This window comes from Mchenga conophoros, linkage group LG16 (assembly GCF_057382185.1).
Source record: "Mchenga conophoros isolate Kocher_MC1m ecotype Shallow Benthic linkage group LG16, M_conophoros_male_GT1.1, whole genome shotgun sequence".
In the NCBI taxonomy this organism is placed as follows: domain Eukaryota; kingdom Metazoa; phylum Chordata; class Actinopteri; order Cichliformes; family Cichlidae; genus Mchenga; species Mchenga conophoros.
In genome coordinates, this window is record NC_140541.1 from 15,221,473 (window position 1) to 15,237,106 (window position 15,634).

The window sequence follows — 15,634 nt, forward strand, 5'->3', positions numbered from 1 at the left end:
AGAAATGCTGATTGCACTGAGGCATTATTTTGTTTCAAAAATAATGCCAAACTAACCAGCGACTTTTGACAATGCACATTTTATCACTCCTATGAAAAAGTATTTTTTGGCTCCACCATTTAACAGTTTTGACAGCCTCTGCCACTTTGTTGATATTTTACCTGTGGTGAAAAGCTGACATGAGGTCCACTAGGGGGCCACTCAAACCTCAGCACCTGGCTGCTGCTGTGGTTGGTCATAGTAAAACTTTCTTTGTATGGAACGTTTACATGGCAGTCACCAAAATCCAGCACCTCATAATTACCTATAAATGAGAAATTAGGTCTTTAATAAAAGACTCAAGCTTCTGTTGAACTAAATCACAAGATTAGGAGGTTTTGTAAAAAAAATCTTATGCCATACCTTCTTTTTCATCTTCATGATCTATATCCTGCAACGACCTGCTGATGTGATCTAGAGAGACGATTGGCTGGTAAGCCTCTCCTGTTACTTCTATTGTAGTGTTGCTCTGCTGGTTGTCCTTCACTTGCAGTGACATTTTTTCCTTGACATTCAAGGGTTTATCAGAGCAGAAGCCAACCTCAATCTCCACTGGTTCATTACTCTTCAGCTTTAGGTTTACTCTGTGCACCGATTTGTGCTCTGTGGAGAAGGAAAAATGTCAGAAACCATTGAGGAGTGGGAAGTGTGAATGGTTTAAAGCCTCACCCACTAGTTTTCAGTGCATTTGTTAAACTAAAACAAGATCACACTTGACCTCAAAGAAAAGACAGGGTAAAACCGAGTCATGTCGGTTAGGATCTATAAATCATAAATTGGGACATAAATTGAATGGGAAGTTCTTGCAATAAGGTCACGTTGATGCTCATGGACTATAAAGAACTGCCAGCTAATGCGATGAATAGTTACAACAATATGTAAGACAGTACCCAGCAATGTTAAGATGGCCACTTAGGAGAGAAAGTCACACTACAGCCTTAAGAACTCAGACTTAGATTAAAGAAATGTCAGCTGTATTTTCAGAGTGCCGTGGTAAAACGAGCATTAAAACATTACAGTTAAAATTACAGTGCACTTTTCTGTAGGCGTTGTTTCACAAATACAAGTTTTATTTACCTGAAGCACGCTGTGTGGAGTCCACTGAGGCGTTAATGTTGTCAGACGCAGCTTTTAGGGTGAACACACCATGCTCATCCAGCATGTCAATCTGGACCTATACACATTTTCAGAAAACACATTCATTATTCATGAAATCCTACCTAGACTGTTTGTTATGTTTCTGAATGCATTGTAAATAATAATATTTATATTTTGGTATAATTTGGTTTTACTGAATTTAAAATGGATAAACAGACGAATTTCCTTCTTCTCACCTCAGCTGGAACATTTCCATTATTTAACAGCACCAGGGGTCGGATATGTCTGCGCCCTACTGGTACCCGTCTGAAGTGCAGCACTGGGCTTCCTTTACTGCTCCTCAGACCTGGACGTACCACACAAACACTGGGCAGAGTGCCTTGTCCCAAAAGGTCAAACTCCAGCACGCTGGTCTTAATTGTGGGTGTCACTCTTAATCCAGCAGAGAGAAGAGAGCAGGGTGGGAGAAGTCAGCAGCAGAAAACAACCGGTGCTGTTATTGTTATTATATACAGTAGTAACAGGGATTAAAAAAGGGATAGAAAAACTAAAGACAACACCGCAGTGGCATACACAGTCATTTGCTTCTTTACCTTCCACTTCCCTCCACCTTGGCCTCAAACACAACACTGTAATGCTGCATTGCCTGAGGTGTGAAGGTGACAACAGCAAACGCGTGCGAGAGGCTGGGAATGCTCAGTGTTGTCACAGGCAAGTCAAAGACCTCAATGTGTCGGGATGACTGTAAAACATACATATTTTAGACTCAAACTTCTACCTACATTATGATAGACAGAAACAGTCCGATATACATTTATCCTTGTGACTTTAAACACTTCACCTTAGGCCCAGCACTTCTGATGGCCAAGCTGAGCATGCAGGGGACCTTGCTGCTGTTGGTGAGTTTGAAGCGAGCTCGGCTGGTTTGACCCACCAGGATTTTGTTGAAGATAAACTTATTTTCATCCAGCACAAAAATCCCTTTAGCATTGCAAAACTGCTCTGAAGAAAGCTGGCTACTGCTGCAGCACAGATGGTGTTCCTCAAAGATGGAGGCCATATCCAATACTATGCCTAGAAACCAAAAAAAAGAGCTAGATATAATATGATTTAAGTCAAAGAACGGCTAGCAGTAAGTTTAGAACAGAATTTGATCTTTGATCAAAAATCTTTTTAACATGCCTTTGGTAATTTCAGGACTGTAGAGCTGAGCCTGACCAGCTTTACTGATCAAAAAAGAATCATGCAGCTCTCACCTGGCTTGCAGACTTCAGCCAGCAGTGTGTAGGGTATGCCATCAGGATGGTCTGAGGGGTCACGCCCAATGATGTCAATGTGCAGACCCTGGCTCCACCTGCCCAGCTGTTCAGCTGCACAGTCCACTGTCACCAGCTGCTGAGACCCTGGCTGTAGGCTCCCAATGCAGGGAGACACTGAGAACATACCCACGCTGAGGCGATTCTGAAAGAATTCAGGAAAATCAGAAGAAGCAAGGAGAGGTGATGAGAATACTGAAAGGAGTACTTACAAAAAGAAATCAAATTTAATGTCAAAGAGCAGAATTTAGTTTATTTTGCTTTACAAACTATTAAGCATAAAAATCAAAGACACTAAATTATACACAATTTTATTTCATGACCATCATCACCGTTTTTTGTATTGCTTCCCTGTTAAAATTAAGGGGTTTTATCGTGTTTCTTATTAATTCACTTTATAGACCTTTTCAGTGTCTATGTTGTCTGTTTTACTTTTGTAAATCCATAACAACTCAAAGGAACTGAAAGAAAAAATGTCAGGACTGTTTTGTGATTATTCATGTGTAATTATTAGCTTGACTAATCTCAAAATAAACAGAAAATGTAACTCTAAGAAAATTAATGAAGAGTCCAATGACTGTAAAACCACAAACAGGACCATCTATCAGGCACTGTCACTGGTGTGAAATTCACCAGTGTTCTCTCACCTGAAGAAAACTCTGAAAGGATTCTGGTGGTATTTTGGCAGCATTGGGCCTCCCTGAAAGGGTCTCTCTTGATATAGTCTTACCTGGACCCCTGAGACCAGAATGTAAAGTGAAAAAAAATACACAATTTATTAACAATAAATGTTACAAAATTTTGTTTTGTGAAAACTAAAACTAAAAATGGTGGAGCAAATAAAATATCTTTAAAATAACATGTGCTGGATGTGTTGTTTTTGTGTGTTCTGTTGGCCTACCCTGTCCTCACGGGATCTGTGATCATGCGGCAGATGGTGAAAGAGGCCTCAAAGACCCCATTGTTTTCGATGGTGAAGCTTTGGCTTTTCTTGTTGCCATAGATCAGAGGACCAAAGTTCAAGTCGGATGAAGGTGTGATCTTGTATCTGAAGAGAGACGAACATAAAACACCAAAAACAAAAAAACAACTGCTAAGCTGCTTCATATGAGCAAAATAAGAGGCTGGAAATGAGATGAAAGAAACACAGTTTTTCAAATTCTATACTATAATACGATAATACAATAATGTTTCTGCACTATTAATAAATAATATATTAATAGTGCAGAATTAGTGAGAGCGTGAATCGGCCTTCACCTGGTGAAAACAGATCGGGCTGAAACCCTGATCGCCACGATAGCTACAGTTTCTCCTCCTGTCCCAATGCTCGGTTCAATCACCTGCAAAAGATTAGCTCACTCAGTGTCAGCTATCAATTATTTAAATCTTTTAAATAAAGTTTTTACTTTTTATGGATCGAACCTGGCAAGGCAGGATAGGTTGGTCTTTAATGAACACTTCCACATCAGGTTTGAAGAGGATGTTCACTGTTGCGGGCTTGTTGGGCATCAGACTACCACACTGAGGAGACACTTTGAAAATGGAGTTTAGGTCTGGCTGCACTGGGTCTGTCTGCTCAACATTAAACCTTGTGATAAGAGAACAATAAAATTAAATGACCGTTCCATGAAAACCTTTATATGAATAAAATATTGCAAAAACTATCAGTTTAAACTCACTTGTAAGATACTTCATATTTTCCTTGGTTTTTCAATCTGAGTGACAGTCTGACATCCTCAAAGACTCTGATGGTTCCAAAATTAAGACAGCCATCTGACATAGAAACATGAGCATGTAGTACATTATTGGTGGTTATTATATCCTGCCACCCACTCAGTCAGTCATTTTGCAGTGCTATCTGTTAATGGTCCTTAGCTGCGTTAGATGCCGGTTCTCTGTGACAAAAATATTTCCTCATGATAAAAAGGCAGCTCTACTTAATTTTCATTATTTAAGGAAATATAAATGTATATAACAATGTCTGTATGATGGATTTTCAGTTACTGTAACATCCTTGTTACATTTTTTCAACTTAAATATCATTTTTATGTGACTCCTTCTTTTGCATAAAATGTGGAGAATGGAAGTGCAGGTTCAAAATGGTCAAAATCGGATTGTTTACTGCATTTAAATCAATAAAAGGCCCACATTCACTTTCACATTTAAACGAAAAGCTGTTTCATTTGTACCTGGACTGATTTCCAGGTCCACGTCATAGGCTTCGGCAGTAACCTGAATATTTTCAGTGTATACAACACCTAGGATTTTCTCCACATCGGCTACCTGGAAAAAAACCCACATGATGTACTTCTGTGTGTATAACATGTCTATAATATATTCATTTATTTCATGTTATTTATTAACTACAGCATGAGTACTGCTCTGGTTGTACTCTACCTCCAGACGCAAGATTCTCTTAATATTGAGTGGCCTTCGGGCTCTGAAGCGCAAGCTCAAAGGGAAAGAAGAGTTAGGTGAGATGATGCCCTGATCTTGTGGCACAGTGAACTCATCACCCAACTCTTCCACACCCTGCAATCTCCAGGACACTGGCAGAGCTGTCTTATTATACATCATAATGCTGCGGCTGTCCCTCCTGGGCAGGATAAAAAAGGTTGGGTGAAGAGAGAGAAATCCCAAATTATCCACTGTGGCATATTTTATCATTGAAGCTCCTTTCTTTTGAGAAAATTCTTCATGGTTTTTTTTTTTTCAAATTCACTTTTGAATCTGTAAACTGAGCAATAGTTATCCGTGTTCCCTGAATTACTGCGGTATATGTTGGTACCTGTGCAGCAAAATCCTGTCAAAGTGCAAATGCTTGCTTTCCAACTCCAACTCTGGCCGAACGCCCCAGCACGAAAGCTCAATGACCACAAGCTCAGGATTGTCTTTGATCTGGCAAATCAAGCCGTCCTTCATTTGTCCTACTTTTGTTGGGTACGACCAAAGCGTCAACTCCTTGTAGGGTGGAAAAGTATTTAAATGTAAGTAGAGAAAGTAGAGTAAAATTATCAGACAGCATTAGTGCTATTCTACCTGTTTCTGGTTCGGTTTGAGGGTCATGGCTGGGGGGTCCAACAGATATGTGGTGGCCTGCGTATCATGCTTGAAACTGAATTGGACCTCAGCCTCCAGACATGAGTTATTGTGAATCACCAGCTTCTCTGAGTTCTCGGGGTACCTGTTTTCCTTGTATCTAGAAAACACACACGTGAATCTGTAAATACAAAGAAAGCCACAACCACATGAAACCATTTATAGCCATCGTTCTGCCTCTCACCTGTCTCTGGTCTTGCCACAGAGCAAAGGTCCAAACTCAAAGTATCCAGGTTTAATTACATAGGTCTTCAGAAGCCCCTCTTTGGTTTGAGTGACTTTCTTACTGTGGGGAAACACAGTCCTGTGGAAATCACACACAAAAAGTCAGACTATTAAAAAGCTTCAAACTTAATTCATCTGTGAAAAATAGATCTAGATTTTTACAAAGTGAGGCAGAACACAACACGCCAACTACAACCTCCCCGTTTGCAGTTATTTCACTACATTAGTTCATCACACTACGCAGACTGACATGTAATCACTGCTGATGGAAGGATAAGTAGAAACTCCTCTGCAGATGAGCTGGTTGAGTCTCCGGGTCCCGACTATCTCAAAGTTGAAGGTATGTTTAAAAGTTCCTGGTGACTCTGAGTAGAACCAGATCTTGAGTACCACCTCACCGCCAGCTGGCACAACCCAGCGAAATGCTGTCAGACTAAATGCATACAAGCACACATTCAGACAAGCAGCACCAACAACAAATTAAAAAACACTAATGAACATTAGTGATTCTGCAGTACGTCTTACATATGGCTGCGTTTTTGTTCCAAGCTTGCTTGATGTTCTTCCTGGTCAGTGTCCTCGGGGTGGAAGGAGGCATGCGAACGTGACCCGAGACGCTCTGGTCCCTGTGCTTTTGTTTTGGCGGAAGTCTGTTTCTTGCTCCTGTGAATCTCTCGGCCCGTTTTATCCTTGTCCTTCGCCACTGTGCTGTCCTTAATGGTGGCCTTGCCATGACCTTTAGAGCCTGTTGCCTCTTCCTTTACAAAAACAGCAGACAAACAGTGTTCTGACTTAAAAACCTAAAATTTCATGCTTTTAACACCAAAATAAGCTTGTGTGGGTTAAATGGACATGAGGTCCATGTTGCTTGTGTTTCAGATTTTGCCTCAAATTAAGAATGATTTTTTTTGTTTAGACATTACCGATAACTTTAAAACGGATGCTTGCAGCTCGTCCTCTTTCTTGTCCTTGTCCTTTTCATCCAGCCCTGAAGGAACCAGGAAGGTGAAACAGGTCTGTTCTAGTTTAGCTTGCTCTCGTTTTTTGGGAAAAGGAACGACAGAGAAGGTGACAGAAGGAGGGATTGGAGGGCCACTAGGACCTATCCCTAAATCATCCAACACCTAATGAGACCAAAGCAGAAAAGAAAATAGATTAGGAATTCATCTTAAACTTATGAAAGAATAATTTCATTTTCAACAGAAACATAATTAATAATTTTATAAAAATGAAAGATCTGTGAAATGATGCTATACCTCATCTAGGGCAGGCAAAGAGCTGCTTATGATGCTCATGTAGTCTTTTTCTGTTACATTTAACACAATATATGGAATGTCCAGAGGAGATGCCTTGTCGTCTGCCTTCTCTGCTTCTGACAGTCCTGCTATTTGACTGTGCAAAGGTGATATGAGCTTGTTACTGACTCTCCTGCTCTTCTTATCAGCAGAGGACTGTGTAGATGGAAAAAATATTTTGGATTCAAACAAGGATAAAGAATTATAGCACACCTTTCCAATTTTCCAAGCAGTCTTACATTTAAGTTAAAAAAAAAAAAGGAGGGATTGGAGGGCCACCTGGTGGAGGACCACCAGGTGTGTTGGCCAGCTAACACACCTGCTTCTCTGTTGTAACTTCAGCTGACCCTAAAGCATCTTCAGTGGGGAGTGGGACCAACAACAATCCCCGGCGCCGGTCCCAGTGCTGCAGGATATGCTCCACCAGGGCTTGGCTCTCCTCGTATTGACAGAACTTAGACTGCAGGTTCTCCACCCGGGACTGAATGGGGGTATGGTGAGCAATGGAGAATGAAGGAATGGTGGCACTTGAATGGTTAGTAGGCAATGATGTGAGTCTGTTAACCTCTAATGTAGAACATAATGTGCACCAGAACAGGTTAGGTTTACAGCATAAGTTACCAAGGTGAGTACGAAGCATCTGAATGAGAAGTATGGAAACCCAGGATTGGACCCAAAGTTACTTGGACTAAATCCTGCTTTGTAATACAGGCCTCAGATTTTATGTTATTGACTTAACAAAGAGCCCTTAAATGGCATATTTGTACAAACCTTCCCAGCAGGTAAGCCCTGTCTTCTTGCTCTGTCTTTTTGATTCCTCTCCCCTGCTTGTTTTCCATCTTTCAACTCTTTTTCTTCTCCTGCACTCTTCACATTTACAGTTTCTGTATTCTGGCAACAACACATGATTCATGTTGGATATAAAAGCAAAATTAAATACTTTAATGTAATTAGATCCTGTGCAGAATGCAAGACACTGGATTGCAGAGTAAATCATTAATTCTTCATTGAGTGGTTTTAAAAACTAAAGTAAGAGAAGCTGAAGATTACACAATCTTATGAAATAATGTATCCCAAACATGCAGTATAAAAACTCCAGTAAGTTACAAAGTAGGTAATTAATCTGCTATACATATCTACCATTTTAAATAATGCACTGGGGTTGAGTGTGTTGACATCGTTGCTAAGCTTAATTTACCTTGTCTATCTCCAGTGTGTCTGTGGGTTGAGGAGAACCTGTGGTTCCTTCTGTCTGCTTCTGTGGATCATCGGCCTCTTTGCTATGATGCTCTGTAGGAATAATGACCAGACGTCACTCAGTAACTGATTATGCTGCACTCTATAAACCGTTTCATTTTTTGCTCTATATTACATTTTATAAAATATTACATGTTTTTTTTACACTTGTCTGCACCTTCATTTAGATGACATTGCTCTCTTGTGTCCCCTAATTGCTCTTTGGAGTCGTTAACAGAAGACGCCCTTAGCACATTCAATGTTGACTACAGAGGAAAGGGGAGAAATTAATTCAGTGCTCTAATTTTTCTCTGTATTTGCTGGTCTTCAGACTGGATACAGACCTGCTTTACCCCCAGCAAGCTCTTCTTCCTTGATGGTTCTTTAATGTCCTTCTTTCCACCCACCTCTTTTAACCTTTGGTTCTCTTCCTGTTGCCTCTTTTCTTCCAGCTCTTTCGCCATCTGCTCCCTTACACACAAGTGAATTGTTTTTAGTTACCTTCATTTGAACTTGAATATATTCCTGGTATTTGAGTGAAACTGTGCATGCTCAGCATAAATAAAACTGTGCACAATATTCCTGGATGTAGAAGGAAGCAAGAAGTAGTTTCAAGTCTCTATATTTATGATCCCTATGAGGGCTTTTATTACATGGTAGATATAGTAAATCTAAGTCTATAACTGGTTTAAGAAGAAAATGAATGACATCAAATACCTCAAAATGTGGTTATAGTGGCTTATGCCATATTCTAAACCATTATTGATATAAATGTTAAAGCACATATTATGTATTGATTATTTATTACTGACATACTGACATGAAAGAGATTAAACAGTTGCTGCAGATTTGTCAGCTGCATATCTGATTCGGCTTTCACTCCAAAGCTGCTATATTGGATAGAGACTGTGTGACTAGCAAAGTTATTTGAGTAAAATAAAATGAATTTCATGGAGACCATCAAGAAACCAGTTTGAGACGCTCTATGATCTGTGACATGGTGTGTTATCCTGCTGGAAACAGCCCTCAGCAGATGTGGTCACTGTGGTCATAAAGGGATGGACATGGACAGCTACAGCAATCAGAAAGGCTTGTGTGTGCGTGGTGTTTAAACAATGCTCAGCTGGTACTTAGGGAACAAGAGAAAATACCCCTGATACCATTACACCACCGTCAGCCTGAACTCTTGATACAAGGCAGGACGGACCCGATTTTTCTACATACCTTGGGTTGTAATAAGTGGTTATCTGAATTATTGTTGTCTTCCTATCAGCTTGAAGCAGTTTGGACATTCTCCTCTGACCTCTGGCATCAACAAGGCATTTTCACCCAGAGAACTGAGCCTCACTAGGCATGTTGATCATACCATTGATGACTGTGTCCATTTCATCAAGCTAAAACATCAGTTTTGACTTTGTGCAGTTTGGTAAAACTAGAAATTAAAACCTCACTGAAAAAAATAAATATTGTCAATACCTGAACTTCTGCTGTCGGAATTCCTCTCTGTGTTTTTTGTTGATGCGCTCCTTCACCTCCTGTGGCAGAGCATTATACTCCTCCTCATCCATGTCCTGCAGCCATTGTTCCTCCTTGGCAGCTTTCTCCTTCTGCAGAGCCTCTGAAACACACACACACACAGTTTTGGTCATTTATCCAATTCAATACATAAACGTGACAACTATAAGTTCTGTTCACAGGTATAAGAATTTCTGTCTGTAAATATTTTACCTTCAGCTTCGCTTTGAGCTCTTTCCCGTGCCTTCAGGGCTGTATAAGAGTCAGATAAGTTGACCAAATAGATGTGTTTGCGGTTACTTAAGGCCTTGAGAACAACCTGCAGAGTGCTCGCTGGAACCCGAGTGTACGCTGAGTCCAGGCCATCAATCACTATTCCACGATAACAATCGCTTAACTGTAATCACAACGTAAGCACCAACATTAGAGAGAATTACAAAATAACTAGAGAAACATGAGAGAAAACATTCCTTATTTGTGCCAATTTATTGCACAGCACTGGCTAAGAGTTATTCAGTTTGCACTTTTCTGTATATACACACCATGTAATACCTCACCTGAAATCTTTCTGCTAGGATATCAACCAGTAAATGTTCAGGCAACAGACTCCTCAGTGTGGTCACATCTCCTCCCTGAAGCAAAATCACACTAAATAAATTGGTTTTCTATGAGTAACAATTACTCTGTATTCACAGTTTATACAATAGTTTTGTATAGAGGTGTAAAGGAAATGAAATTTAAATGAATTATTTAACTGCAAAGCAAGGACCAGACCACCAATTCATAGAGAAAAGAAATACATTAAAACAGAAAGAAAAAGTAAAAACAAACAAAATAAAGTCCTGTGAAAAGCTCAAAGACAACAGATACGGAGATACTTTGAGAAAATGTACCAGACAATGGACAATGTGTTGATTTTCAGTCATCAGGGGAGCCTTGGAGTCATTTTCACTACTGTTGTCCTCACAGTTGTTGGCTGTATTTAGTATAAAAGGCGATGAATCTGGATCGGAGGCTTCAAGAGGTGCTGTGGGTCCTGATCCAGACGTTTCCTCAATGACCAGACCTGGTAGCAGGTGGGTAATTTTTAGTTACTCTTCTGCTATGGTATCCAGCCTTACTGTAAAAGATCTGAAATATCTCTAAGGATGGGGGTAAGCTTCATTTAATTTACGGCAGAGGATACAGTAAGTGTAGGTTCTAATGGTTTAGTCCCAAGGAAATTTTCATTTTTAGACCATTTTCTAAATTCTGATGAGTTTTTATACTGCCGTGTACATTTTCTTCATCACTTTGTAGTACAACTATTAATATGTGTTTAGCTAAATGAAAAAACAAACAAAACAGTTTAATAAAAATCAACAATCACATATAGAGAAGGTTTACTCTTCTGTCCTCTTTGTGTTTGCCTGGTTGCAGATGTGAGAGTCAGGCTATAAAGAGTTGGTATTGCTGCCTGATATCAGGCTATTTTTTGTGTCTTTTGTTTTGACCTGTTCACACCAACGATAAATTCATAATTTAATTTCAGTTTTCTAACCATATTAAAACCTTTCTGATTTTAAAACATGTATCTGTGTTTTGGGACGGTTTTTAAAGATGATGCTTTTTTCAGACCATGCAATAAACTGGCAATCTGCCCAGGTCGCACCCTCTTTTCCTTTGACAGCTGAATCACGCTGCAGCCCAGCTCTTAACCGTTTACTTAAAACTGAAAATGACCAGTTAAAGGTGTTATTCATTTTTCCATCACAAGCTGCTTTCTAGCTTCCAGCTTACCAGCTTCCTTAGCATTTTTCTGAGCATGCTCTGTAGCAGCAAAGTCAAAGAGTTGTCTTGCTGTCAGGCTAACTGGTGAAGTGCCATTTAAAAGCATATCTGTAACCACATCATCAACACAGAGGCACGCTGCTCCATACCGAAGTGCCAGAGCAGCTGCTCTGCTGCTCTTATCTGAAAAAAAAAAAGAGACACACACACACATACACACACACACCTTTTATATCAAGTTAACTGACTCTAGCAGGGGATGATTGTTTTATACACTATCATTATTTAAATTCTTTCATTGCAGAATGTGTTTTTAAACCTGTCAGTGGGGCTCCATATACGATAATAGCAATGCCTCTGCAGTTGCGTCCAATCAGAGCCTCAGGTGACAGGTCAACACCCATATGTCGGGCAACTGCTCTGCAGATAGGGGTCATCTCGAACTGTCTTAGACTCTCGCTGCTCGCCAATCTGGTCAATTCTGAGAAAACTGAATTTGAATTTAAATGTTAATTTTATAAGCAAAATAATGTTTGCAAAGAAAATTACACAAGTCTGAAAATTGATGGCATTTTTTTATGAACTGCTAGATGAGAAGTGAAACATCTTAAAGGACATTACAAAGAAGTCCTGTTGCTTTCAACTCAAGGTGATCATAGCCTGGATGACTGAGAACCAACAAAGAAGAAACTTGCTGTACTTACACATTTCAGGTGGTTTCACACCTGTAGTTCTAATTTCTGGGTGGTCTTCATCTAGTTTAGGCTTATTTTTTCCTCCCTGTGTGTCTTCATTTTGATCGTCATGACCCGTACCTGCCTTCAGCTCTGGGGCACACAGATCGATTAAAAGTGACATTATGACAGACATTAAAACAAATATGTGCTGACATAACTGTGTGTATATTATCAATAGCTGCTTAGGTATCTTTAAAGATACCTTCGTCTTTCATCTTGGAGCAATACTCCTTGTAATAGTCCAGCAGTTCTGAGGGAAGCCCTTCTCCCGGGACACGTGGAGGAAGTAGTAACACACTGTTGTCTTTATAATCCTGCATCAAACGCAGAATCTGCATGTGACCATGAGAAGAGAGGGCAGTTAAAAACCCAGAAAAAAATGTCTTATTAGAGACACCACATAATGCAAAAGACAAAAACAGATCATTTAATTCAGGAAAGCTGTGTGAGATTAACTGTAGTGAAAAAATTGCATTGCACAGCATTTCTACTTTGTCTCTTTCTCTGATGCCTTTTTAATCATGCCATATTTTACCAATGAAAGGAAATCACATAATCTCTTCATATTACTACACCACTTGTAGCCTTGCCTTTAAAAATCATGCACTTCATTTTAAAGTAAATTTGCAACAATATTTCTGAGACTTTAGAAAAAAAGTGCTACCTCTTCTTCCTGGAGATACTGTGTGTCAAACTCCAGGGAGTAAAACTCAATGGGGAAAGAACAGGGGTTTTTCACTGTAACCTCAGCTTCAACATCAGTGCTGGCAGGGAGACAAGGGCCCAGCTCGAGTACCGAAGGGCAGAACTCGAGATGTGGATCCTCACCCTGACCCTGAGCTGTGATGAACACCTCCTGGGTGCTGTCAGTGACTCGCACCACTAGCCGTCTGTTGTAAGGACACTGAAAGACAAATAGAGCAAAACAGTAGGTCTTTTGTCATATTTTATATCACGTTCTCTTGCTACTTTTTCATGATTAAGCAGTATGATGTTATGCTACTAATTATATCTAACAGTTATTGTTCTAATATTAAAAGCAGTTCACCCCATCAGCAGGCTTGAACTTTATGTGGACATTGACCCGCTCACCAGGGGACAGCACACCAGAGGAGGGAAACATCTCAAACACCACTGGAGGTGGACGCTGCTCCTGCAAGGCTTTTTTACGCTTGTAGAGGGGCAGGAACTTATCGATCTGAGTGAGAACAAGAACAAATGCAGGCATCACATTTATTGTATTTCTCTCTATCTGATATCTTTCTTGGCACGACACAGATGGCCTGTGGATTCCATTTTTTATATTATCCACAAAATAACAACAGTCATACCTTTTTAAAAGGCTTAACCTCCTCAGCTATGCTCCAGTGACACGGCACAGACTCATGGTTCAGCAGCTGTATTGTCTTCATCTGTTGGGTTATAAAGAAATTCTTACATTTTGCACAACAATATGTCATTAAATATAATGACATCGCATTACTGCAAGTTAAAACTGGTTTCAATTAATGAGATTTACTCATGCCTTTAGAATACCAAAGGTTCGAATGTACAGTATAGGTCTGACAATTCACTGATTTACCGGAACTGTCTGTATGTAATTTTCAAAACGCCCCATAAACTTGAAGCAGTCAAACATATTCCTGGATGGAGTAGAGCTTGAATTAGCTCCAGAATTTAAATATCTTGGGGTCATTCTAGACCCAACATTATCCTTCAAGAGTCACATAAATAAAGAGTCCCAGGTACTTAAATTTAATAATCGAAATTTTAATCATATACGTAATAATTTAAATATGAATGTTGCAAAAACTTATTTTTACTCAATGATCATCTCTCATATCGACTATTGTTTGACGTCCTGGTCACTTGCTTGTCCAACAACACTTAAAACTATTGAAAACATTTATAAAAGAAGTTTAAAACTACTTGACAAAAAACCGACTTCCCACCACCACTGTCATGTGTTAAAAAAACATAAATTACATGAACTTCAATAACTTAGTGAAACTTAAAAGAGTGTGTTTAATATATAAAGTCTTACACTCCCTTGCTCCACCACCACTAAAGCAGTTCATTAGGCATAAAGAAAGCTCAGACAGGACCACTCGAGCTACAATCTGAGGAGACTTGTTTATACCCCACAGACGGACAGCATTTGGGCAGAACGTCCTCTCTGTTAAGGGAGGCCATCTGTGGAACAGTCTTCCTCAACCAGTTAGAGAATGCTCTACACTCAGTTTGTTTAAGGCAAAGGTTAAAAACTGGTTATGGACAAATCAAGTGTGTGATCATGTATGAGTTGTATAGTTTTAATGTTTTGTTGGGAACAGAATGGTGTGTATGTGTGAGTTTGGTGATGGAGTTTTTATTATGAATGAATGATGAATTTTTATGAATTATTATGTCTATTTTTTATGCTTAAGGATAACAGATGGAAATTAGCCCTTGGCTATAATCTGGTATGTTTACATTCATGTCATTTTTTTTTTACATTTATGTTCATTAACATGCACTGTCCTAAATTAAATAAAATTAAAAAATAAATAAATAAATACATTTCTTGGTAACATTATGTAGGAGGGCACCACAGTGAGCCCAGTTAGAGCTCTGTGCTTGACAGCTGTGCCTACCTGCTGTTCAAAACTGTTAATTGTGAGGAACAGCCAATCAGAAGAAACTTAAAGGAAGAACTGGTAAAAAAAAAAAGATGCTCAAGTCCAAGAAAAGAAATATAGAGATGAGAAATTTGCAAATGTGGTTAGCTTTGAATAATAGATTTTACTGTAATTGCATTTTTTTTTTCATCTCAGTGGAACACACTGCAATTCTTTTTTTTTTTTTTTTTTTTTGTGTGTCCCATTTGGATCTTTAGCATCAGAATTGTTGTCTTAAGGCCACAATGTAATTCAAACATGTTTGAACCCATTAATGTTTTCAAAACAAACACTAACAAAAGTAGCAGACCCAGTATATTTGTTAAATACATAAAAATAACCACTTTCATTAACTGTTAATAACTGTTTTATACACACATCATCTACTTACTGTATTTTAGTATCTGTTCTAACTCAGTCAGGATCTATTATCTCTTAGTCAATGTTTTGGAGAAAAATATGCCTTCCTTCGCATTCTTAAGTCAGTCATGCATGTTGTAAATGTTTTCAGGTTTTTCTGTCTGTTTCAGCCAGCCTGAGGATTAAGCACCTGTACCTGGCGGAACCATTTCTGATTTTCACTGATCATTGAAACAAAAAGATTCTTGTCTCGACTGATTTTTTAAGTTGCACATCAGCTCAATTTA

General features: G+C 39.2%; 1 protein-coding gene across 1 annotated transcript in view; it reads right to left on the reverse strand.

Moving 5' to 3' along the window:
* Nucleotides 1–15,634, reverse strand: part of LOC146556457 (axonemal central pair apparatus protein HYDIN-like) — a 55,057-nt gene that overhangs the window by 18,601 nt on the left and 20,822 nt on the right. The window contains exons 33-69 of the mRNA XM_085250435.1: nucleotides 13,662–13,742; nucleotides 13,379–13,528; nucleotides 12,995–13,234; nucleotides 12,533–12,662; nucleotides 12,298–12,420; nucleotides 11,913–12,083; nucleotides 11,603–11,776; nucleotides 10,717–10,889; nucleotides 10,381–10,455; nucleotides 10,037–10,220; nucleotides 9,785–9,926; nucleotides 8,653–8,779; nucleotides 8,487–8,574; nucleotides 8,271–8,362; nucleotides 7,844–7,963; nucleotides 7,392–7,553; nucleotides 7,034–7,228; nucleotides 6,701–6,901; nucleotides 6,303–6,535; nucleotides 6,028–6,210; nucleotides 5,737–5,856; nucleotides 5,493–5,652; nucleotides 5,242–5,414; nucleotides 4,851–5,049; nucleotides 4,643–4,736; nucleotides 4,133–4,226; nucleotides 3,876–4,041; nucleotides 3,711–3,793; nucleotides 3,355–3,501; nucleotides 3,101–3,191; nucleotides 2,394–2,598; nucleotides 1,979–2,211; nucleotides 1,731–1,879; nucleotides 1,374–1,569; nucleotides 1,117–1,213; nucleotides 403–642; nucleotides 162–304 (exon numbers count right to left, since the gene is read on the reverse strand). Coding sequence (XP_085106561.1) covers nucleotides 162–304; nucleotides 403–642; nucleotides 1,117–1,213; nucleotides 1,374–1,569; nucleotides 1,731–1,879; nucleotides 1,979–2,211; nucleotides 2,394–2,598; nucleotides 3,101–3,191; nucleotides 3,355–3,501; nucleotides 3,711–3,793; nucleotides 3,876–4,041; nucleotides 4,133–4,226; nucleotides 4,643–4,736; nucleotides 4,851–5,049; nucleotides 5,242–5,414; nucleotides 5,493–5,652; nucleotides 5,737–5,856; nucleotides 6,028–6,210; nucleotides 6,303–6,535; nucleotides 6,701–6,901; nucleotides 7,034–7,228; nucleotides 7,392–7,553; nucleotides 7,844–7,963; nucleotides 8,271–8,362; nucleotides 8,487–8,574; nucleotides 8,653–8,779; nucleotides 9,785–9,926; nucleotides 10,037–10,220; nucleotides 10,381–10,455; nucleotides 10,717–10,889; nucleotides 11,603–11,776; nucleotides 11,913–12,083; nucleotides 12,298–12,420; nucleotides 12,533–12,662; nucleotides 12,995–13,234; nucleotides 13,379–13,528; nucleotides 13,662–13,742 — 5,634 coding nt within the window. The remainder of the gene's footprint in view (nucleotides 1–161; nucleotides 305–402; nucleotides 643–1,116; nucleotides 1,214–1,373; nucleotides 1,570–1,730; nucleotides 1,880–1,978; nucleotides 2,212–2,393; nucleotides 2,599–3,100; nucleotides 3,192–3,354; nucleotides 3,502–3,710; nucleotides 3,794–3,875; nucleotides 4,042–4,132; nucleotides 4,227–4,642; nucleotides 4,737–4,850; nucleotides 5,050–5,241; nucleotides 5,415–5,492; nucleotides 5,653–5,736; nucleotides 5,857–6,027; nucleotides 6,211–6,302; nucleotides 6,536–6,700; nucleotides 6,902–7,033; nucleotides 7,229–7,391; nucleotides 7,554–7,843; nucleotides 7,964–8,270; nucleotides 8,363–8,486; nucleotides 8,575–8,652; nucleotides 8,780–9,784; nucleotides 9,927–10,036; nucleotides 10,221–10,380; nucleotides 10,456–10,716; nucleotides 10,890–11,602; nucleotides 11,777–11,912; nucleotides 12,084–12,297; nucleotides 12,421–12,532; nucleotides 12,663–12,994; nucleotides 13,235–13,378; nucleotides 13,529–13,661; nucleotides 13,743–15,634) is intronic.